Genomic DNA, 24,701 nt, shown 5'->3' on the forward strand with positions numbered 1-24,701 from the left:
CGTGGGAAGTCCCGCGAGAGGCTCTACGAACGGTGGGTGTGTGAGTGTCCGAGTCTCGCGATACCAGTGTGGTGACGCTGGCCAGGCACGAGCATGGGGGCGTGAATGGCCCAGGGTGCGGGGCGCATCGCTGTAGCCAAGCCCGGGGCAGCGGCGACAGGCCCCTGGGCTCCTGGCTTCAGCGGCAGTCTCAGGGTATCGGAGCCTGAGGGGTGAGCGCAGCGGGGAGTCCGGCTGCTCCCCGCGGGTGCCGGGGCCGGGCTGTGGGGCAGCGGCGGCAGGAGGGAGATGGAGGCCACCAGGCCGCCGCGCCGCCCTCCCGTCCCGGTGTGAAGCCCAAGTGCGCCTGCGCGCTCCCTGGGTGGGCAGAGGGGGCCCCGGGCGGCGCTTCTCCGGCAGAAGTAAGAGAACTCACCCCCCCCCACCGCCCGGTGTCTGCCTGCCTGCCTGCCTGCCTGTCTGTCTGAGGAGCTGGGCCTCCTGGGTTCTGTTCCCGGCTCTGCCACTGGTTGTTCCGGCTCCCTCAACTAATGCCAGGCCCAAGTCTTCTTCGCACGGTGCTGGAGGAGGTTACGGTCTGTCTGTGCTCGTATTTAAACTATTATTGGCACCCGGCAGCCGCGCCTGTTGGTAAGATCATCTACAGAGCTTGCTAGTGTGAATAAGTCTTTAGAGGCTGAAAGGAGAAAACCGCACGTGAAGGTGGAGCATGGTGTGACCCTGTCCGCACTAGGCCGTAAAACCTGCTTGTTTATTTCCAGGGGAAAACCAAACCCAGCATGTGTGTGTGGTTTGCTTGGTTCCTTTATTTTTTTAACTGCATTGTCATTCAAATTTTGTTTGCAGCGGTGTTATAGTCGTGTTGGTCCCAGGATTTGAGAGAGACGCTGGCTGAGGTAATATCTTTTATGGGACTGATTTCTCTTGGTGAGCAAGACAAGCTTCAAACTTCAGTTCTGGCAAGAAGAGCTCTATGTAAGTTCAAAAGCTTGTCACTTTCATCAACAGAAGTTGATCTGACAAAAGATACTACTTCGACCACCACCCATTCTAAAGTTTTTACATAAACCTATTTGAATGATTTTAATTCTAAAAACATTCTAACTCAATCTGTGAATGAAAATGTTTCCTGTTTTTAAAAGGGAAACAATAAGAACATCAAGGTTCCTAATGGGTATAACAGGAAATCTCTAAAAATTAGAAGGCTTGAGGGAAAGAGGATAGGAAGGAATAATTGGAGTGTGACATGGATAGTGGGTGGGACCAGCTATTGTAAATTGGATCGGGATTTGCAAACTGTTAGGCTGTGTCTACACTGCCACTTTCAGCGCTAAAACTTTTGTTGTTCAGAGGTGTGAAAAAAACGCTCTCCTAAGTGACAAAAGTTTTAGCGCTGAAAAGCATCAGTATAGACAGCACTTGATCTCCCGGCAATAAAGCTACTACCACTTGTTCTGGGTGGAGTTTTTTATCGCCGGGAGAGCTCTCCCCCTGTGATTAAAGTGTGTCTACACTGCCACCAAACATCAGGGGATGAATTTTTCTGACTTAGTATACCTAGAGTTGAAGGAAATGGTATGTAAGTGATTCAGTGGACTGAAGTTATAAAAACAGATTGTCAGTAGTTAAAACAATGTTTACATTTTATTTTAAGTAGAAAGATTTGTGCTCATTCTAAAAAATGCAGAAATTGAGTTTCTTTTAGATCTTCAAGATCAAATGTGCTATTGAACAACACAAAAAAACAAATTTAAGGTGGAAAAACAGAACATTGACAACATGGATGGGTCTGAAAAATGCCATCTTTAATACTGAGCACATCAGAATTAAGCCCATGTTAAAGACCTGGTGAGATGCCACGAAGGCAAAACTTAAAAATGATTCAGATAGTCTGTGAAAACTTTTCATTACTTAACTGGCATGACTTACTCCCAGATACAGAGATCAAAGGTTGAGTACAGAATGTGAGGAAGCATGGTTGGTAGAACATAATCTTGAGGTCCTTCTCTTCTGGCACTTAAAAGTTGAACATCTTGATTTCTGCCTTAAATCTGTGTTTGTGAAGGAGGTTGTGTCACCATCCAAATGGTGTGAGAACTGTGGTAGTAGACTCACCGGGGACTGTACAGTTGAATTCAGAGTTTTGTCAATTTTTAAAAGACCTCTTCTCCTATCTGGTCAGCATCAATCAAGAATACTTTTAACTCATTTGGAATGGTTCATAATAGGAGGTTCTGAAAAATATATCTGTATGTAAGGGCAGATACAAAAGCTTGGTAGTCTTAAATAGGTCATAGTCTGGGGACTGAATTCTTTGGTTTACTTACAGAATAGCAACATTAAATAATTGTGTTCCTTTTAATGTTTGAAATTCATTTAGAAGCACAGCTGTAATACTGTTTGCATCTACATTCATCCTGGTTACAAATGGTGTCTTAGCTGTGTTTAGAAACTGTCCAAAAATCCTAATGCTGAGGATGGGGAGACTGCAGTAGGGTTTCTGCTAGCAATGTTTCATTTAAATAGTTCTCCATGTTGAACAGGGAAATAACATTTTGATGCATGACAATTTTGAAAGGACACAGTTAACTTAATCTCTCACTTCAAATAATTAATTTAAAATAGTTTCAGGTAGTAGGTTTCTGCCCCCGAGTTTCCATGCCAATTTTTAACTTTGCAATCACATTTTCCTATTCTTTAAAATGTTTTTCTTTCCTCTTGCTGTGCAAAAGATCCATACAAACAAAAGGGAAATCTCTGTGTGCGGAGGTGGAAGAGAAACTGACAATCTGCAAAACACTGACAAATGCACAAACTAACAAACTGTAAAAGAAAAGTTTCTTTGCTGTTAAAAATTGTTTAACTACCACCAGCTAAGATTACTATAAGTGACTAAAAAAACAAAACACAAAAAACCATACAGATGAGTGGTTTTTTAAAAGTTAGTTAGCATAATTTCTGGTGTGAAAATCTTATTTTGAGAAAGCTAAATTTAGTTGACTGAATTTGCTTTGCTTTGTGTGCTGAGGGCTGTGCCTACAAATATAATGGAGTACTTGTGGCACCTTAGAGACTAACCAATTTATTTGAGCATGAGCTTTCGTGAGCTACAGCTCATTTCACTCACAGCATCCGATGAAGTGAGCTGTAGCTCACGAAAGCTCATGCTCAAATAAATTGGTTAGTCTCTAAGGTGCCACAAGTCCTCCTTTTCTTTTTGCGAATACAGACTAACACGGCTGTTACTCTGAAACAAATATAATGAACTACGTTAGAGAGACAAGTCAGGTAAGATCATATCTTTTATTTGATCAGTTTCTGTTGGTGAAAGAGAAACAAGCTTTGGAGCTACACAGAGCTCTTCTTCAGGTCACTGCAATGAATTACTTTGCTGAAAAATTGCTGCCTGCTCTGTAATTTGTTATTTTCAGAAATAATATTTTAAGGTATATTTTTAGATATACAAGCAAAAAAACTTACTGCTTACTAATTTCATTTTTAATCCTTATATGAGGATGAACTGCAAAAAAAAAGTAGTACCTATTTATTATTTGCTTTTTCTATCACATTCTCTTCAGTTTTCTTCTCTTTCTGGGGAAAGTGGTTTCTTCCTGGGCAGGGATTGTGTATTACTAGTTTTTAGTTCAGAAGGATTTTCTTTTTAAATACCAACCATAAGTAAGGCAAACAATCAATGCAAATGGGTATTTATGGTGGAAATATTTGTGCATCTGTAACTAAAATCTTACCAACAGCAGCTCTCTAATAAAGTTAATATTTGTTGTACAAATTTAAATAAAATAACACTAAACATCTTCAAAGGCTCTAAGTTCATATAGTGGTCTTCTCCTGGTGCTTTGTAAGTTTTTTGTCTGATTTCAGGATTTATTCATTTCAGGAAGAAAATGAAAATTTTCTCTGAGTCCCATAAAACTGTTTTTGTTGTGGATCACTGTCCGTATATGGCAGAATCATGTAGACAACATGTTGAGTTTGACATGTTAGTAAAGAATCGGACCCAAGGAATCATACCTCTGGCACCCATATCAAAATCACTGTGGACCTGTTCGGTGGAATCATCTATGGAATATTGTAGAATAATGTATGATATTTTTCCTTTCAAAAAACTGGTAAGTGCTTCTAAAAGTACTGCTTATTGTAGAGAGTGTCTCATTTTAGTGGGTGCTCTTTTAAAATTATTTTTGGATGCTGTCAGATTGAAAAGCAGGTGTCTTAGATTAAAAACACTGGAAATTTTAAAAATTGAATTTTTCACCATTTAAGCTGCTGCATTACCCTTTTCACTCAGTTGAACAATGAAAATAGTCAGTTTAATTTTAGTTTTTCACTTTCTGGTTATCCGCTCTATCTCATTGCTTTGGTTGTAAACTCTGTGGGTGAGTGTTTAAATCCACACCAACTATAATCATATTAATAATTATTATTTAAGATATATTTAAAGGTTAAATTATTTATTTTGATCTCAGGTTTTATGTAATCCAGTTTTTGACTCTACACAGACTTGGATATAACTTTTGTAAAATTTGATGAAAAAATAAGAAAAACGTAAAATACTTGGTATTACTAGGAAAATGTCATCTTAGAGGAGAAATTCACTTTTATTTAGTCATGCACAAAATTAGTCACAGATGTCTCCAAGTGAGTATGGAGTGGTAGTTAATGGGATAACGGTAAAAGCAAGGCAGAGTAATAGAATAATTGCCCTCATTGGCATATCTGACTCTGTTGCTGAAATGACAGTAAAATGTACTGCCCTCTAGGTCTATTGTTTGTATGCAGGATTGATTTGTATTATAGGAGACAGTTCCCTGTGGCTTCATGCTGTAGCCCTGCTTTCTGTAATGCTGGTCTTCCACTTTTGGGGAGAGAGGAAAATGCAGCCTTGCTGAAGGATTGATAATGTGTTATGACCCATTTATCTTGTTGTAATAAGTTTAGTCTTCATTCAGAGTGTGTTTTATGTACTTTGCATTATTTAAAAATAGACTTGGAGCACGCCTTTTTGTTCTCACAAACTCATTTATTTTGTTTTGGAGTTAAGCTGATACATTTTGGACAAAACTAAGGAGTACATAGTGGATCATTTAGTCTGTTTTTCTTTTGGCACGCATTTGAGACCTCTCCATTCCCTTTAAGACCAAACAAGTCACTTCTGTGATTTTATGGTTCCTTTTTTCACTAACCTGGAAATCCGAAATCCTAAGGGTGTTCCTTGGTGCATGCTTGGCATCACATCCAGCTGCCATAATCCACTGTGCCCAGCATGACTCTCATTTGTATCTTGGTAGTATATTTAACAAATTCTAAGACTTTTGGGTTTTTTTAGGTGTCCACACTTTGACACAAAAGTTAAAGAGAATCACTGTCTTAATGAGAGAGATTTTACAGAGCGTAATTTTTTTATCCTTTTTGCTTTGTAGAGTAAGTACTGTACCTCTTAACACTTCACAATTAATTATAAGATTTAGAATGCCAGATTTGTCATTGGGGCCCATTTGTGACCCTTCAAACTGTTGTTGTTTAAAGGTTGTTCCACTCCTTTCTGTCCTAAATATGTTGAATTCTTTTGTGGCTCTCTGCAGTGCAAATTTAATGGAGTGGCAGTTCTGCTATTAAGCGTAAATTGTAATTTCTCTAAGGCCCCAATTCAGCAAAGCATTTAAGCATGTACTTAAGTCCCATGCTGGAGATTACAGTGAAGTCTGTGGGACTTAAGTACATGCTTAAATGCTTTATGAGTATGAACGTTTGCAGTGAAGGCTCATAAAGTTATCTAATCTATCATCATAGCTCACTAGGGTATTTACCTCAATGATCTCCTTTGATAGCAGATTCTAGTCACTGATTAAGTGCTGTGTTTAATTAAATAAGAGAAAAAATACATCTGTGCTCAATAACTATTGCTAATGAAAATATAAATGTGATACTACGGGAGTTGCTCCATTTTTTTCTCCTGTTAGTTTTGCAATGGTAACTGCAGTGTTAACAGTCAAAACCAGCTCCTTGTTTATACTCTACTAACACAGGATAGGAAGTCAGTGTTAATAATGACTTTCTAAAATGATAATTAAGTGTACATGAACATTTTTTTTTCTTTGTCATCACACCACTTCTAAATGCTTGATCTTTGTTTAAAATAAAAAGGAGATACTATGTTAGTCTGGATTTAGCACAATTGTTATAACCTATGGGCACAAGTTAGTTTGATGCAAAAATGAAATGAGGTTTGAGTGACCTATAAATATAATACTGTGGCACTCTGACCTTTTCTAGGTAGAGCCTTGCAGATCCATGGATATGGGCTTTATGTCCACAGACAATTTTTGGCAGCTTGTGGCTTGGATGCAGATGCAAATTTTGTATCTGCGCAGGGCTCTAGCGATCTCACAGAAATCAGGGTGACGCTGTAACACATGGGATGGGGGCAAGGCAGATGCTGTGGCCCCAACAGTAGGTGTGGGGTGGAGGAGGTGGGAATGGAGCTCTGACTGCAGCACACACTCATCCAACTGGAGCAGCTGTCACCCAGCCCTCAGGCTCCCGCTCAGCTCTTTGAATCCCTCCGCGGGGGCTGCAATATGTGGCAATAGCCCGCTGAGCATTTTGGCGGTTGTAGTGCCTGGCTTGCTCAGACTTGCTTAAATTACAGCTCCCAGAAAGGAGCACAAGCATGGGCTCTTGCTCAGTGAGCCAAGTGCCATCTTGAAAGAGGTATCGTTGTACTTTAAACTGGCGAGCAGCAACGACAGGCGCTGTGAGAAGCGTAGTTGTTGCCACTGTCTGTCCTGGCCAGGTCTGCATTTGTTAGAGCTGCCATGGCTGCATAGGGATGTCCGAGCCCCCTGCTGGGAGGGTGGCACTGCACACAAGGGCCCAGGATTATAGCCTCTCTGCCTGGAGTGGGGGAAGCAGGTGCAGCGAGGGCAGAGCGGGTGGTGGGGCAGGAGGTCTCTGGGGAGAAGTAGGAAGTGGTTGGGGCTTGCAGGCTTGGCACAACCCTGTGTCACTGGAGCATGGTGACCCATGGAGCTGCTAGTAAAGCCCTGCTAATCTGCGGATTTCTGCTTTTTATCTGCTGACCATTTTTGCAGATTGGCTGTGGATAAAAATTTTGTATCCGTGCAAGGCTCTGTTTATGGGCATGTGAGAATTATCGTATAAGAAGAAAGAATACATTACTGTGACCTTAAAATTTGCTTTGTAACCTTTTAGGTGAATTTCATTGTAAGTGATTCTGGGGCTCATATCTTAAATTCCTGGACCCAAGAAGACCAAAACTTGCAGGAGGTATGATTAGTACTCGATATGTCTATTTATTTTGTGAGGCTAGTTTAAATTAATTATAGTGAAAGAATAAGCTTTCTTAGTATATTCAGTAGGCAACATTTTATCATGGTATGACATCAATGTTTTAGTTTTTTGTCTTGTATATTTTTTCTGAGAATAATAATTGATTCATTTGTTTGAAGGAGAATTCTGGATTTAGAAACATTGTATGTTTCTAACAGAATAAGGTTTTGTGTGTGTGCAGTTCAGTTACTTTTCATCTTAAGATAATGGTTTAAATAGAGACAACAACTTTTAGCTTGTGTAAATTTTAATTTTATTTGCATATTCTTACAAATCTAGATGAAACTAGCTCCTCTTTTAAACTCACTTGAAATTTTTATTTATTTTATTATTCATCCTTTAAAATCACAATCATGTAACTATAACAAAGGAAAATAGGCAAGAGCTGTAAAATTCTCTTTATTGCAAAACGTTCCAAAATTAATCTTATAAAGAAATTCACTAAAACACAGTGGGAATACAAAGAAGAAGAAAAAGTAGTAATTTAAAGACAAAATTAAAAGGTACTCCATCACAGGTTTGACTTCTCTATAGTACCCCCTGCAGGGCCAGGGATGGTACTCTAAGCACTCCCTGCATTCGTTTATAACAGTGGTTCTCAACCAGGGGTACATATACCCTGGGAGGTGCTTAGAGGTCTTCCGGGGGTACATCAACTCATCCAGATATTTGCCTAATTTTACAACAGGGTACATAAAAAACGCTAGCAAAGTCAGTACAAACTAAAATTTCATACAGACAATGACTCGTTTATGCTGCTTTATATACTGTACATTGAAATGTAAGTACAATATTTATATTCCAACTGATTTATTTTATCATTCTATGGTAAAAATGAGAATGTAAGCAATATTTCAGTAATAGTGTGCTGTGACATCTTTTTTGTATTTTTACGTTTGATTTTGTAAGCAAGTAGTTTTTAAGTGACATGAAACTTGCAGGTACATAAGACAAATCAGTTTCCTGCAGGGGGTACAATACTCTGGAAAGGTTGAGAACCACTGGTCTATAAGTTATGGCCACCTGCTTGGAGTAGGGAGGTCTGTGCCGTAAGCTCAGGGTCAGTCTAAAAAAGGTTAACAAATTCAAAATTTGTCTGTTTTTATTTGTCTGTGTCAAGGCTAGCACTTGAAAGCAAGGCCCTTAACTGGCCATGGGGTTCTGGGAGAGCACCGAGTAACTCCTCTTTCCCAGTATCGCCTATCTTTGCCCCAAGCAGAAGCAGGCAAACTACCTTAACTGGCCTGCTGGCTCCCAATTGGTCAGTGTCTCCTGCTGGTCCTTTTAAGCATCTGGAGGAGTAAGTCTTGTAGATAGCCCAGTCTGAGAAGGGGGTTGTTAGGGTGTTGACACGTCCAGCTTAGGGGCAGAGAATGCCTAATAGACGCTGGTTGGAGACTCCGTTTGCATTTTGACTGGAGCTGGTTGGAGATTTTCTGATGGAACACTTTTTCACTGGAAAATAGTAATTTGATAGATCTGCAGAAACATGTTGATTCTGTCGAAATTTGGTTGTAAATCTGCAAACCAGGCTGGTTTCCTGCAAGCTTATCCCCTCCCTCCTCTGGTAGGCTGGGGCTCACAGGGCTTCCTGACTCCAAATCAGCCTGTCTAGTGGGCTGCCCTGGAACCAGGGCTTCTAGGTAGCCTGCTGGGCAGGCTGCCTCAGAGTGGGGGTCCCAGAGCTTCCAGGGAGCCTGGGTCCTAGGGGATCATATTTCATGTTGGAATCCCCAAACGTGTTTCCAAAGCAAAATAAAACAAACTCCCAGTTCCATGAAAAATTGAGTTTTTCAATTTTTGTCTCAGTTTGGACCCAAAAATTTTCTGTTTCCCTGCCTGCTCTAATTTTTACATCTGAAGTAAACTATTGAAAGTCTAATTTTACCATCAGAAACAGCAACTGATCATACATAGTCTTGGTAAGAAAGAACTATCAAGAACATCTTCATCAGGACCTATATCAAAAGCTTAATTCAGATGAGCCTTTTTTTTTTTTTGGCCTAATTATATTAGTGAAATGTCAGTATGGAGAAGAAATATAATTTTCAGCCCAAAAGAAGTAGTTTTCAGAAAACTAGAAATGTGTAACAAAGGAAGATAATGGAAATGGTTTTGCAACCTTAGGAACATAACAGCCATACTAGTCTGGCCAGTGATCCATCTAATTCTGATAGTGGCCGGTGCCTGACACTTCAGAGGGAATGAACAGGACAGGGCAATATCAAGTGATCCATCCCCTGTTTTCCGGTTCCAGCTTCTGGCAGTTGGAGGTGTAGGGATACTCGGAACATGGGGCTGTGTCCCTGACTGTCTTGGCTAATAGCTAGGGCCTTACCAAATTCATTGTCCATTTTTGTAAATGTCATGCTCATAGCATTTTAAAAATCTTGAATTTCACGGTTTTAATATTTAAATCTTACATTTCATGGTGTTGTAACAAAGCATGAATATGAATTTAGAGACAGCGAAATATAAACATGTAAAGCTCTTAAGTCAGCATTTTTCAACCTGGGGATCCTGACCCAAGAGGGAGGGCACAAGGCTATCATAGAGAGGATCACAGTATTGCCACCCCTACTTCTGCGCTGCCTTGAGAGCTGCGTGGCTAGAAAGTGGTGGCTGCTGGCTGGGTGCCCAGCTCTAAAGGCAGTGCAGAAGTAAGGGTGGCAATGCACCCTATTGTGCCACCCTTACTTCTGCGCTGCTGCTGGGAGTGGCGAGTTTAGGGCTAAATATTTAGCCCAGCAAGTTGGTTATGGGTCAAAATCAGTTGAATATTGCTCTATTTTTCTCCCCTGACCATGTTAATTTGTATGTAGAATAAATTGTAATTAATGACTTCTAGTACGAGATCATTTTACTGTAATAGCTAAGATCATAACTTCACAACAAAACTTTTTCTTCTTTTTAACCAGTTAATGGCCGCTCTAGCAGCTGTTGGACCACCTAATCCTCGTGCAGACCCAGAATGCTGCAGCATACTGCATGGTTTGGTTGCAGCAGTAGAAACACTCTGCAAAATCACAGAATACCAGCATGAGGCCCGAACCATGCTAATGGAAAATGCAGAACGTGTTGGAAACAGAGGAAGAATAATCTGCATTACGAATGCCAAAAGGTATTTACAGGATTATACAATTTTTTTTTTTGGGGTGGGGGGGGGAATTAATGGTTCTATAAATAGGCTAGATCCTTTGTCTTCTGATTCTTTCTTTTTTTTTCTTGATGTAGTTCAGTGTTTTTATTTTGATATATAATGCCTTTAATAGTTAGTTTTTGGCTACTGACAACTTCTCACCTAATGTACTCCACCAGGAAAGGTCAGCTGAGGCATTCAAGATAACAGCTCCCTGTTTTACATAAGTGAGCATTAATGGTAGAGAGTTTCCAGGAGAGAGTTGTTTAAAGAGTTCGGGTGGGTTAAGGAGTATAGTAGTGTAGGATTAATGGTTTATGAAGAGTTAGTAATTTGATACAAAATTAAAGCTTGTCTCCACATGGAGCTATTCAGAAATCAGAGTGTATTAAGCTAAATTGGAAGAAGGTACTCTTACTCACGAATAAGGGAGGGATGAGGGGTCTGTACATTCCTGAATAGCTATTGTACTTGAAATTCACAACATATTTTAATCCAAATTAATTTTCAAGTGTAGACAAGTCCCTTGACCTATCTTGTGCCTTCTTGCTCACTGGCAGAGCAGTCCACAGACGCATAAAAAGTTGGGGATTAGTGAATAAGATTTGTAATTTTGTTCAATTGTACATGTATCTAGGAAAAAAGATAAAGTTGTGTATATTTAATTAAAATTATACTTTGACTTTTTAAAATATTGCAAAACAAAACTTGTTTATACTTCTGTTGAAGAATTTTTAAACCGACATTTGCTCTTATTTGTGCTGCATCTATGTGTCAAAACAGTAAGAGCAATATGGTAGTGAAACAAATATAGCCATAAGAGTTTTTCAAAATCCTCTTGATCTGTAAAAGTAATAAGCCATTTACTAAAGTATTTGGGTTAATTTTTTCTCTTTTTCTAAGTTAATTTTTTCCCCCCTTCTTTTAGTGACAGCCATGTTCGAATGCTTGAAGACTGTGTCCAAGAAACTATTCATGAGCATAACAAGCTTGCAGCTAATTCAGATCAGTGAGTGTTCAGTCCATAAGCACAGTTTTTCTTATCCCGCATATGCCAACTTTGATGTGCCTTTTACGAAATACTGATCTATATTGGTGGTGGGCAACCGGCCCATGGGCCGCATGCTGCCCATCAGGGTAATCTGATTGCGGGCCACGAGACATTTTGTTGACGTTGACTGTCCGCAGGCACGGCCCCCCACAACTCAGTGGCCGCAGTTCTCTGTTCCTGGCCAATGGGAGCTGTGGAAAGCAACAGCCAGCATGCCCCTGTGGCCCACCATTTTCCGCAGCTCCCATTGGCTGGGAACAGAGAACTGTAGCCACTGGGAGCTGCGGGATCAATGCGACCCACAATCAGATTACCCTGATGGGCTGCAGGTTGCCCACCACTGATCTATATGATGCTGTTTATTGAGAGTTTGTCTTGATGGGCCGTTTGAATGCTTAACAGAGAGGGGAAACTAGATGAGGAAGATAGTAAAACACAACCCTGTAGTCTGAGGTCTTTAGCCATTGTGTTTTCCTGTACCATAGCCCTGCACAAGACCGTGCTGCTTTAGATTGGTTTAGATTGGTATCTCTTAAAGCAATGAGGTATAAAAAAGAAGAGTAAAGAAGATAATTTAGCCCAGCTATGGAAAACATCTCTGTAACTAACAGTGTATCTGAAGAATACCTGATACTGCTGGTGATTAATGCTTTGAGCAATGCATATTGGTGGCAGCACTGAATTAGTTTTACATGCCTGTTACTTTTAGCCTGCCAGAGCTTCTGTGCTTGGAAATTGCTTTTAGTTTTCAAATAGCTTTTTTTGCCTGGTATCTCTGTTGAAACTTGAGAAACAAAATACTGAAGGGGGGGAAAAAAAGGACTGTTATGTTAAATCCCTTTTCCCTATCTTCTATCTTGTCTATTTAGATTATGAGCTCTTGAGGGCAGGAACTGTCTATTACATTGTACATGGGGCCCTGTCCTTGGTTGGCTCTAGGCATTTTCACAATATAAATAAATGTTAATAATATAATCCACCACGTAACCTCTAACTTTCATTTCACTGTTTGCATTTTTACAATTTTATAAATGTTAAAATGGTATTATGGGCCCCCAGGAAATAAGGTTTTTATTTAAATGCTATGTAAGGGTGAAAAGGTTTTGTGACTAACATTGTGACATTGGAAACAATGGAGGATTGGAGATACAAGATCTGGGTTCTTTTTTCCAAAGTTTTCTTGTGAAAACTTCACGTAGGTTGCATAATGGCTGTGTGTGGAACTCCAGCAATTGGGAGGTGAGGGTGCTCAGCATCATTCAGGCTATTAATTTTCATTTTCTCTTCTGTACCTAATGGGGATTAATTAAAATTTGAAAAACACTTTTTTATGAACAGATCCTCAGCTGGTCTCGATTGTCATAGGTTTATTGACTTCTGTGGAGCTATGACAACTTATTTTAGATGAGGATCTATCTACCCCATTGATACTTAAATGGAAGGTGCGACAGAAGTACAGTGTTGTTTTGCACCCCAAAATGCTCAGCTGGAAATCTTACCATGTTTTCAGTTATCAATTAATAGAATCATAGGACTGGAAGGGGGACTGGAGAGGTCATCTAGTCCAGTCCTCTGCACTCATGGCAAGAGTAAGTATTATCGAGACATCCCTGACAGGTGTTTGTCTAACCAGTTCTCAAAAATCTCCAGTGATGGAGATTTGTGTGTTTATAAAATGCAATAAACAAACACCAAGTCCTGACAAAACTTACTCAAAAGCAGAATTTGTCTCTGGTGCTTCTGACTAGTGCAGTGTTCAGGAAATCAAGTTAGTCTTGCATGGGAGAGAGTTGACATGAATTATGTGGCATACAGCTGCATTGCTGACCTACTAAATAGAACATTTGATTTCTAAGCCTCATGCAGATCCAGAAGTGTGAATTGGTCTTAATCCACACCTATCCAGTTGGTGAAGATAGCCTTGTTTCAGATCGCCTTAAAAAAGAGGTAAGGAGCTTAAATTGCTTTAAAGAAATGGTACCACTGTACTGAATGTCACAAACCAACTTAGGGCAGGTCTGTACTTAAAACCCTGCATTGACACAGCAGAACCTCTGTGCTGCTTAAGTGAAGACACTCCTACGCTGACAGGAGAGAGTTCTCCTGTCACTTCCTGAGAGGCTATAGCTATGGTGACGGGAGAAGCTCTCCCATCAACAGAGCACTGTCTATGCAAGGTTTAAGGTTGGTGTAACTGTTGGTCAGGGGTGTGTATTTTTCACACCTCTGTGCAACATAGTTATACCGACATAGGTCTGTAGTATAGTCCTGGTCTTAAAATTTAGCAGTAATGTTTTAGTTTCCCAGAGACTGGATACTCATCTGTAAAGGAAGAGGCATATGTGACAGTTTGTGAAGAAGCTGACAACATAGAAATGTTGTTACCATTTTCAGTGTGTGTTTCTGATAACATTTTCCCCTCCTTTTGCAATAGGCATGGAGTTGTATCTCTTTCATCAGTCTGCTTGAGTTGTTTTTGCTAACTGTTGACTTTGCAATAAAGCCATTCATCTTATAGTTTTTGCAGATTGAGCTCTTTAGTGACTTCTTGAAAGGAAAACTGTTAGTTTTCATTTGTGGGAAGGAGATTACAGTACAATGAAAACACAAGATCTGCATGAGATATTTACTTCTCTGGGACTTTGTCTCCACAGAAGAACACATTGCCGGCCACCAGGGACCTCTACTTCCCCATACAAATTTCTGTTGATGCTGAGCTTGATAGCCTGCCAGAGCATGAATATTGTTAAATGTTACATATATATTATTCTATCCAACCCGTCAGTACTTTGACTAACTGTATTGCACAATATGTTATTTTAAACTTGGCAGATGGGCTTGTTTGTGTCTTTTTAATTAAATGTCAGTGGAAAGAATATCTGCTTCCAAAGGGGTGATATGCAGATATCCTTGTGGTGTCTCAGGAGTTGATAAAATCCTATAGTATTTATCCACATACCAATAAAAGAAATGTCCTAAAAGAAGAAATTGTATTTTATAAATAACGTTAACACATTAAGTTAAAATTATTCTGTATACTGATATTTTCATTGCTTATTTACAAGTGCATGTTCTTGGACAATCTGTATATTTATAGTGACTGTAGGTCAAAAACCACACATGCACCAAGTGGTATATGCCACTGTACTCTGCTGTTCTTCAGTCCTGCTCTGTTTTAATAATCATAAGGTGTTGGCTGTACCCAGAGGTTGTTGGGGCTGAAAGTAAGTTACCTTGGGCTGTTGTTACAGCATAGTTCGGGGGAAGCTAGTAGTGAACTGGCTTGTAGCCACTCAACTAAATAAACAAAGAAATAAGCAAGGCACAAAACTATGAAGTGTGAAAATAGGAAGCAATAGTGTTTCCTGACAGAGCCTGCTTGTGGGTGAATATGCCGCCCCGCCCCCTTCGAAGGAGATGATAATAAAAGCAACTATGCAAATTGCTTTAGACGAACAGTCTCACCTGCGGACCTAGGCTTTGTGGGTGCCCAGGAATTCCCCATGCTGGAGCAGTGCCTGCCATGACCCCTCAAGGACAATGCTGGAGGGTCCGAGACTGTTGGTAGCAGAAGGGGTGTAAGCATTGATGCTTGTTTGCTTGCTGGAAAGCACATATTTAGTAACGCGTGAAGGCTGGGAAGCTTATTATAGCTTGGCAATAAAACTGGTTATATGTATGCACCTGGTGTAGCTTCATTGAGTTTATCCGAGCACTTTGGCTCGACACTGGTAAAGGCTTTTTTTTTTTCCTTTTTTTTTTTGTTTTTAAAGAGAGCTTTCTAGTTTGACAGCGTCCTTTTAAAATGGCCAGACTAAAGTGAAACTATTGGGTTAATTGGAAGTGTGGGGGGAAAAAAAATCTGGAGTTAGTTTTTAAACTGTCACTCTGAACATGAAATAAATCCAATCCTATATCTCATTGTAGGAGTAAAAATAAAGATAATACCTTTCCTCCCACAGAACCTTCAAATGCTTTATAAACTTCACAGAGGCCTTGTATAGAGTATTACATTTTTATGCAATGGGTGTGAGAAGCAGAGAGTACTCTTACTACTTCACCATATTCTGAGGTTTCCCTCTATAACACAGTCCCCTGGCCAAGGAAAATTAGACAGGACTTCCTTGCAGCTCATTATATCAACGCATGATTATAGCACTTACCTCTTCAGAATGTTATACAAGTGTATATGAAGCACACACGAGGTAGATGGATAAAAGACTACTGTCCCCACTTTACAGATTGGGAAATGGAGACAGACCTACCTTGGGCCCTATGACAGATCAGTGACAGAGTTGAGATTAGGACCAAGGAGTTCTTGGATTCCAGTCTCGTGGATTGAGGTGGCCTCTTGTTGGCAGAAAGGGTCACAGTTTAACAACTCTCTGGTGTTCAGCGTTTTTGATGAAGTTATGATGACTGACTGAACCAAAGTCTTTTATATAACATCACTGCATCCAAGATGACTTTAAACTATGTTTATATCCTCTTTCTTTCTAACCATACATCACATTTTCTGTTGAACTTGGTGATGCAAGTCTTCTTAAGCTTAAAATGTTGATGGTTTGTATATTTGTGTGGTATCAGAAAACACCAATAAGGTACATTCTATGTCTTTTTTATATTTTAATTATTATTATTATTATTTTATTTTTAAAGCTTTCTCCAGTCTTAACCAGCGAAGTGCATAGTGTCCGTGCTGGACGGCATCTGGCTACAAAACTGAACGTTTTAGTACAGCAGCACTTCGATCTGGCTTCAACCACAATAACCAATATCCCTATGAAGGTAAGATTGTATCTATAGCTTTGATAAGTAGCTGCATCACTTGCTTTAAATTGTTTTGAAATTTTAATATTTATTTTAATTGAATTTTTACGTTGTTTTTCTCTCCATATCACATTTTCTGTTTTTTATTAGCCCACATTCAATGTCTGTGACCAGGTTAGTACATTTTAAGAAGGGAAAAAAAGGAAGGATCACAGAACAAAATGCTGTATTGCTATGTCAGCAATTCGATTCGACAGTACAAGTGTTATTTCAGTCCACTTCATATTATTTATATAAATATAATCTTGTTTACTTCAAATTACTTTGTCTGTGATTCTTTTGTCTCTTACAATTGTGTTCATTAGATATTCTTGACCTTTGTGCATTTTAGTGGCTTAGTGAGTCTTTTTTCCTCTGTGTCATTTTCATGCCCACCCAACATAAAGGTGTTTGTAACTAATAGTTTCTGACCAAAGGATAATGGTTTTTCAGCTGATGTGGAGCTGTTTAACAAGAGGGGAAGGGGGAAATTACTTTTGCCTCTAGTAATGGAAGATATTAAATGACTTTTTTTTCCCCATAGAAGCTACGTATATCCTTACTTCTCATTTATTTTTCTTTTTTAATTAATCTTCATTGCCACTGGGATGACAATTAATGTAACTAAAAATTCTAATTGGCTTTTAGTAGGTAGGAGCCCCCCCAGCTTCAATTACATTTTACTGTCAGACCAAGAGCACCAGTATTGCAAGAGAGGGAAGTTTATTAGCAAAACTAAAGAATGCACAAAAGGAAAAATAAGTCATTATTACCCAGTGCCCACTTCTTTAAAATGAATAAATGATAGTAGTGTATGGATTGTGTGTGCTAAAGTATCAGTTGACTTACTTTAGTTTGTTTTTACAACTTTCAGCTTTAACATGGATCATAGTATTATATATATAATATATATATATAAAAATAAATACATTTTTTTTCTTTTAGTTTCACAAATACCTTATTTGTAACTTACTGCCCTGTGTGCTGCTGGTATGCCTCTTCCTCCTACCTTTGTCTTTTTTAGGAATAGAATATGTTGGGTTCCCCGTGTACTATTTACTCAAAATAAATTCCCCAAGATTACCGTTCTGTTTTTGCTAATTTACTGTATATGGTGTTTGCTAATGCAGCTGTTTAAAGATGCTGTGTCCTCCTTTTAACAAACATCCAGCCTTTAACTTTATGCCTGCAGTTAGAACTATTAAATAGCTTCTAGTTCTTAACCGCAGGAACATGATAAACTGCTACTGTAAGTGGTTTCTTTCGTTAGTACAGCGTAAAAAGAAATTCTCAGAAGATTTTAAAAAAAAAAGTGACTCTGCAAACAGATTCGAGTTAGAATTACTGGGTGCTGGTTAGGAAATTACAAGTTTCCCAATCTGTTTCTTGTGCTTTATATAGAGAAGAAGAGGAAGGAAAAAAACGAGAATTTCTGTCAGTGTTATTTATCTGTTTGTTATGCGTTGTGCACATTTATGGCATTTATATAAATAGGAATATCATAGATTTAAAGAAAAAGCAGGCTATTGCATCTTTAAATAGATCAGAAAGCAAACAGTTTCCTCAACGTTGCAACCCCTTATTGTCTGATTCACTTAGAATTTTATTTTCTTCTGGTAAAATGGAGACTATCATTCTCCATTTATAAAAACAACAAACAATCTTTTTTAAAAAATAAACCAGATTCTTTTTGAATTTCCTTTTTATTTAAAGGAAGAACAACATGCTAACACATCTGCCAATTATGATGTGGAGCTTCTTCATCACAAAGATGCACATGTAGACTTTCTAAAAAGTGGTAAGTGGGGAAAAAGAATGTAAAAAGTGAGTGGTGGAATAATCTAAGAATTAAAAATGTCTAATAGAACGCTTTTATAAAAACTGTTTTAAGATCGTTCAAAAACTCAAGATCTGGGCTTTAAATGGATGCAAACTTTAAGCTTCAGCAAGGACAAGATTTAACTAATTATAGCAGATTTTTTTTAATTGAAATTTTAAATTTTCTTTACAACAATTTGAGATGTAATGTAAAATGAATTGGTCTTGGAATATTCAATTTAACCGATTAAAAAAAAAAAAGACATAATGAAGGAAAGAATAACATGTAAACATCAAACTAGATTAGACATGCATCAGAATGTGTGTGTTTGATGGAACCAGAGGCATTTCAGTTTGTCACATGAATGTAAGCATGCCAGTTCATGAGTTAAGATACCAGATGCTTAAACAAAAGTCCAGGAGATTTTGAGCAAGAGGATCATGTGACAGGCCAAATTTTCTTTGATGTTGTAGGAAGTATTCTCCCTCCAGGTAGCTGCATGTCAGTGTCTAAATAAATATGGCAACCCATTACTTCACTCACAAACACACAGACTTGTTTCCCAAAATTTGAGACAATCAAATATGCATATGAAAGTGGCACCTTAAAGTGGCACCATAAAGACTAACAGATTATTCTTAACGGCAACCTGCAGGGTTGACTTCAGTGTGACTGTGTGGGTAAAGACTACTTGTAGAAGCAAAGGACAGATCATGCAAGACCCATTAGTACATGTTTCTATGATTTCATAATCAGAAAGGACTGTGTTTATCGTTTAGTCTCACCTCCTGCATAACCCAATATATACCCATTGACTCTTGCATCTAGTTCAGCATGAGTTATTGGTCTACAGCGTAATATTTTGAAGTATATTTTGTGAGTAGTAACACCAGCGATTTGAAACTTCATGTAAAACTTATCTTTCCTTAGTGTGTGCAGATTATTGGAAGTTCAGATTAGCAAAGCACTAATTAGCAAGAATATACTGCATTGTCGTGGAAGCATTATGATATGTTTATATATTTTATTGCCTTCCTGTAATTCACTGCTTCCTGTCAGACCAGCTGTAAATAAGACAGTTGTAGGGAAGTGTTTTAGCAATATATCTTAATATACATGGCCAGAACTACATGATGAGAGGTGTTTGCATTGGACAAGAAAGGATATAGAGATTGATAACAATACCTACCATTTTTTGCAAAAGGGAAGAAAGCAATACAACTTGTCAAATGTGCTCTTGAGATACGTTTTCAGTTATGATTTTTGGGACGTGCTGTTTAAAATAGAATTTTAATTATAACTGATCAGTTCAAAACAAAGGTTCTGAAACCTAGGAGGTGCAGAATTTTTGCACAGAAGACTATTACCCATCCTTGGAGTGTATTAGACTTCTTTTTAAAATAAGCTGCTTGTCCTGTTACAACTATAAAAGTATTGTAAATATATTTTTGCTTTAAATAATAAAATGAGACTTAGAGGAACATCTTTTCAGGAGCCTCAATGTAGCCGTTATGTTGAACACGCTTACTTGAACACCTATGTATTTTGCATGCATGGTTTCTTACACCCAACTTTGTCTGTACTGCAATAACTTTGCTCACTTGAAAAAAAAAAAGTTTAAAATTGTAGCTGTTACTTCTGAAAACTTCTGGGTTTGGGGATATTTTTAACCTTATTTTGAATATTTAGTGTTTTAAAAATCATCATGTTCTCTTTCAAAATCAAATTCGGATTCCAGATAAGACATTTTGTACGTTAAACCCTCTCATTCAAGTAGGAGGGTTTGTGCAGCACCATCATATATTTTTATAAGGCTTATAGTTGCTAGATTTTTGTATTCTATAATGTAATGAACTGAAGACTGACTAACTTATTATGGAACATTTTCTCTAACTTGATGTTGCAGGTGATAATCATATAGGTGGCAATAGCAGAGAGGGTACATTTAAAGAAACTGTAACATTAAAATGGTGCACACCACGAACAAACAGTGTTGGTAGGTACTGTATTTTCTGTAAATGTTTGAGAAGCACTTTCTGTCCTGCAGTACGTTTCCTCCTCCTCCTCTCTCTCTCCTCTTCCCCCCCACCCCCCATCCCCGCCAACGGCATATTATTCCCTGGTGATTGCACTACTGTTCCTCTGCTTTTTGTTTCCTATACCCAGTATCTCTTGCCACAGCTCTACTTTACTGACAGCCAGCAGGCCTCCAAAGAGGCTTCAACATCTACTGCTGTGATTCGGCCACTGTATGTGTACAGTCAGTATCTTGACAGACTGAATGCTCCTGATGCTGGCTAATCACTGACTTATTTATGTAGGAGAGAGGGGAAAACAGGATTTTTCTTCCTCTACCAAGCAAACTGCTTGCTCACTGGCAAAAAGTGTTCAGTAATTTCCCCTCCATTACTTTTCTGTGGTTTGCATCACCAGTTCGTAAATGTATTCTAATTCTCTAGTGACATTGCAGCTTTTTTCCTTCCCTTTCTCTCTCAAAGAAATTTCACAAACAAATCACTTCAACTAATTTAGGTATTTTGTAAGAGAAGCTTCAGGCCCTGTGTTTAGTGTGTGCTTTTCTATCTTTGCAACTAACCCTTTCCACATTTTCATTTTTCAGAATTGCATTATTGCACTGGAGCATACAGAATCTCACCCGTAGATGTAAATAGCCGACCTTCCTCTTGTCTTACAAACTTTCTTCTCAATGGTAAATTGTTTTCTTGGTTAAGCATTTTAAAAATTGTTAATGTTGCAAATCCCTTTTTTAAAGCATGTAGGTATATCCACATTGTACAAAATGTTAAGAAGTTAGATATTCACTTTATTCCAGATGTCATATGAACACCTAATCTGTGTAAAGGACAGTAATACAGAAGCAAGACAGTCCAACAAACATCTAGATAGATATTAACTGATAACTATATTTGAAGGGAAATGGAATAAAAATTACAATTTGAGTTTAAACCTAATAAAGGGGAGAAGAGATGGGAAAGAGAGAGGAATCCTGATTTTTTTTTTCCCCTAAATCCCAATATAGATTCTGTGTTTAGTAGTAATCATTTATTTTAATATTACCACTGTTCTTGAATTACAGTATAGCTGATTAATAATAATATGTTTGATCACAATGCTTAATAGTGTTGAGTGTTCTTTCTGAATAGAAATGTAATATCTAAGGGTTCTTCCATCAGAAAACTGGAAAATAGGTTTTCTTGCTCTTATCAGTTAAGTGGAAATTGTTCTATATTGCAAAGCATTTGCAAGTTTCTCTGAAACATGCTGCAGAGGTTCAGAATAGGAACTTCTCAATGTATTCCTCTTTCCCCCACTGTCTCTCATTCAAGAGACTATAAAAATATTTTCCCTTCTATTCACCTCTAAATTTGCTAACTTTCATTTTAAATTTAATCCAGTTTTGAGCTAAGGTAGCAATGATATATCCTGCCATATATCTATCTATCTATCGAGAGAGAGGGTAGGCAGCTGTCAGCAATCAGGACAGAATCAAGGATCGGTGACTACTGTCTTTACCACCCACAGTTGATCCAATTAGGTGATCATGTGACCTCCTACATTTATTTTCATATACTAAGAGGGCATTGTACCTGCTTGAAACTGACACACTAATTAGTATTGAGGTCAGCCAAGGATTTGGTTAGTCAGTTTATCATTCAACTGCTACCATAACCTTCACCCTCAAAAGAATATATTTAGTAGAGTTTTCTTGTGCATACTCTTAATTTCAAGAAAATAAGACATTTTTGACTTTTGTGAACATGAAATAGTGTCCCTTGAAACAAAGAAATTTAAGATACATTAGTACTCAAATATTTTTCACAAGATAGTTTTTTAAACTGTATATTTACCATGTCCTTAGTCTTCAATGAGAACAAGTTATGTGTTTGGGTCACTATATGGTTAGCATTGTAAACTATTGAAAATAATGAGCTGACCAAATAGAGTATAGCATTTCCATTACTTTTACAGACATTTATCTCCATAAGGATTATATTTTCTGAATGATCAAAAGGTAACAAATAAATTACGTAGTTTGAACCCTTTCTATATGATGCAAGAAGAGTGCTATGTTCCATAATAGCCTATCTAAAGGCAGGAATTAAAGTTCCATAGGAAACAATTGTAGGTCACTAATTTGAGTTTAGTAAGAGACCTACATTAGCTTAACACCGCTGGGGTTGGGTGGCTGGGTGGTTAAATATAAACCTGTAGAATATCTTTAAATGTAAATTGCTGTACTCAGTAGCTCATCAAACTGATCTCAATTTTAATAGGTCGTTCTGTTTTGTTGGAACAACCGCGCAAGTCTGGTTCTAAAGTAATTAGCCACATGCTTAGTAGCCATGGAGGAGAAATTTTCCTGCATGTTTTGAGCAGTTCTCGATCAATTCTAGAAGATCCCCCTTCAATTAGTGAAGGATGTGGTGGAAGAGTCACAGACTATAGGATTACAGTAAGATACTACTATTTTATATTTTTAGTCTTACTCAACAATTCATCAGAATTCAGGGGTGAGGAGTGAGGGTGGGTTGAAACAGACATTCTGTACTGTAAGAAATTGTAGGTCGCTTATTTTTAAAAAAAAAAATTTTTTTAAATGGCACACTTGGATCAACTATTTCTTCGTTCTATTATTGATAGTCAGCATTTATTGACACACACACAACCACTTTATAAAAACCTTCTGTCTCTATCCCACATCTGTGCTTGCATGCTGTAAGCAATATGAAATTTCTAAAATACTCTCATTGATTACTCTTTTTAAACACTGTTTATCTCAACAAAGGTTTGAAGTGGACTGGATCCAGATAGCCCTGCACCCAGCCCTCTATAAGAAGGATAATTGTCATAATGAGGGTCTTTGAGAATAGCTGGACTGAACAGATAAAAAAGAGCTGGATCTTATAGACTCAGGTGTGGAGGGGGCACTCTAAAGAAACCCATTTTACTCTTTTTAATTTGATATCCTCTGCATTCGGTGCCCATTAGCAAAAAGTGGCCTGTAAACAAACAGAATAAAACTTTAACATATGTAATTCCTTATTATCAATCCAAAGCAGAGCATTTGTTGCCACATTCTACAATTTTTTTTGAAGTTAAGCTTTCATGAAGTTAAGATTTGACAAACCTTTTCCTTAAATGCTTTCTATATGAATTCAAAGTAGAATTGCTCATAAGAATATTGAACACAGAGGTATAGTTTTTAGGGCTACATTCCTTTTCCTTTCTGTATTATTCATAAGGGAGGCAATGATGTTTGACCCGTTCAATGAAAGTTACTTTGTTAGAGAAGTTCCTAATTTTATCTTGTTTGGTTATCATTAGGATTTTGGTGAATTTATGAGGGAAAACAGATTAACTCCTTTTCTAGACCCCAGATATAAGATCGATGGAAGTCTTGAGATTCCTTTGGAACGAGCAAAAGATCAGTTAGAGAAACATACTCGTTACTGGCCTATGATTATTTCGCAAACCACCATCTTCAACATGCAAGCTGTAAGTGACCATGGATTTGTAACTTTCCTTTTCTGTTCTGGAGTATGTTTTAAAACTGTACTTGGGGGAAGAGTTAATATCAATAACAACTGAATAGCTAATAGCACGCTATAGAAAAATCAACCAAAACAAAATCAGTTAGAATAAGGTTTTGGCTTTCACTTTTGATTAAGTACTTTGTGTATATTTTACAACTATAACTCTGAACCCAAATGTCTCCCATTACATGGAATTGAGTTGGATGCAGAGCTGTTGGGTTAAGAGGAAGACTTCATGTAGTAATGCATGCTGGGGACACTTCCGAATGTAGGTTAAAGGATTTTTATTTTTTAATGTCAACCTCAGATATGCTTCTAAATCCCCACCCCCCCAACTAAATGCAGGTTTTGTTCTGTTTTGTTTTGTCCTGAAGGTAGTGCCGTTAGCCAGTGTTATTGTGAAAGAAGCTCTCTCAGATGAGGATGTGCTGAATTGTCAGAAAACAATATACAACTTAGTAGATATGGAGAGGAAAAATGATCCACTGCCAATTTCAACAGTTGGTACCAGGGGAAAGGGTCCAAAAAGGTTTAACATTTATTAATTTTGTTGTACTTTTGCAAAAAATATATCCCATCTGCATACATTCCAGATGAACCTTGTGTTTTAAGTTGGACAATCAAAGGTAATTTAGAGTCCACTAACCTACATACATGAGCAAAATAAATGTTGTATATCTTTTGGCTGCATAATTTAGAGCTGTAGTGCTATTCCCCTAGTTTCATGTTAAAGAAAAAACTCAGTTGTAACTGCAAATAACAGATTCAATCACATCTTATATTTAAGACCCTTTCTAGAGGGGAAAAAAAAATGACACAGAAAACACCATCTTGAGCCTCGCGTAGGGTAGAACAGAGGAAATGGAGGCACCACTGGACACATGGAAACCAGACCCTTCCAAAGCTATTGTATATTTAAAATATTTTTAATATTTGATTATCTTAAAAGTAGTCATT

The 24,701-nt window shown here is 38.1% G+C and overlaps 1 protein-coding gene across 7 annotated transcripts in view; it reads left to right on the forward strand.

The window, feature by feature from the left end:
• Positions 1–56: 56 nt before the first annotated feature.
• INTS13 (integrator complex subunit 13) overlaps positions 57–24,701 on the forward strand; it is a 31,566-nt gene continuing 6,921 nt past the window's right edge. The window contains exons 1-15 of one of the 7 annotated variants that reach the window (XM_073317448.2): positions 58–630; positions 3,230–3,288; positions 3,899–4,130; positions 7,234–7,308; positions 10,290–10,492; positions 11,439–11,519; positions 13,418–13,508; positions 16,221–16,349; positions 16,482–16,505; positions 18,084–18,168; positions 20,096–20,185; positions 20,810–20,899; positions 22,485–22,663; positions 23,536–23,706; positions 24,119–24,273. In XM_073317448.2, coding sequence (XP_073173549.1) covers positions 3,906–4,130; positions 7,234–7,308; positions 10,290–10,492; positions 11,439–11,519; positions 13,418–13,508; positions 16,221–16,349; positions 16,482–16,505; positions 18,084–18,168; positions 20,096–20,185; positions 20,810–20,899; positions 22,485–22,663; positions 23,536–23,706; positions 24,119–24,273 — 1,598 coding nt within the window. In that variant the 5' untranslated portion in view covers positions 58–630; positions 3,230–3,288; positions 3,899–3,905. Of the gene's footprint in view, positions 631–3,229; positions 3,289–3,898; positions 4,131–7,233; positions 7,309–10,289; positions 10,493–11,438; positions 11,520–13,417; positions 13,509–16,220; positions 16,350–16,481; positions 16,506–18,083; positions 18,169–20,095; positions 20,186–20,809; positions 20,900–22,484; positions 22,664–23,535; positions 23,707–24,118; positions 24,274–24,701 lie in introns of all 7 variants that reach the window. The other 6 variants (XM_073317466.2, XM_073317438.2, XM_073317458.2 and 3 more) reach the window with 6 other exon arrangements.

Source organism: Lepidochelys kempii, chromosome 1, assembly GCF_965140285.1.
Source record: "Lepidochelys kempii isolate rLepKem1 chromosome 1, rLepKem1.hap1, whole genome shotgun sequence".
NCBI classification, from domain to species: domain Eukaryota; kingdom Metazoa; phylum Chordata; order Testudines; family Cheloniidae; genus Lepidochelys; species Lepidochelys kempii.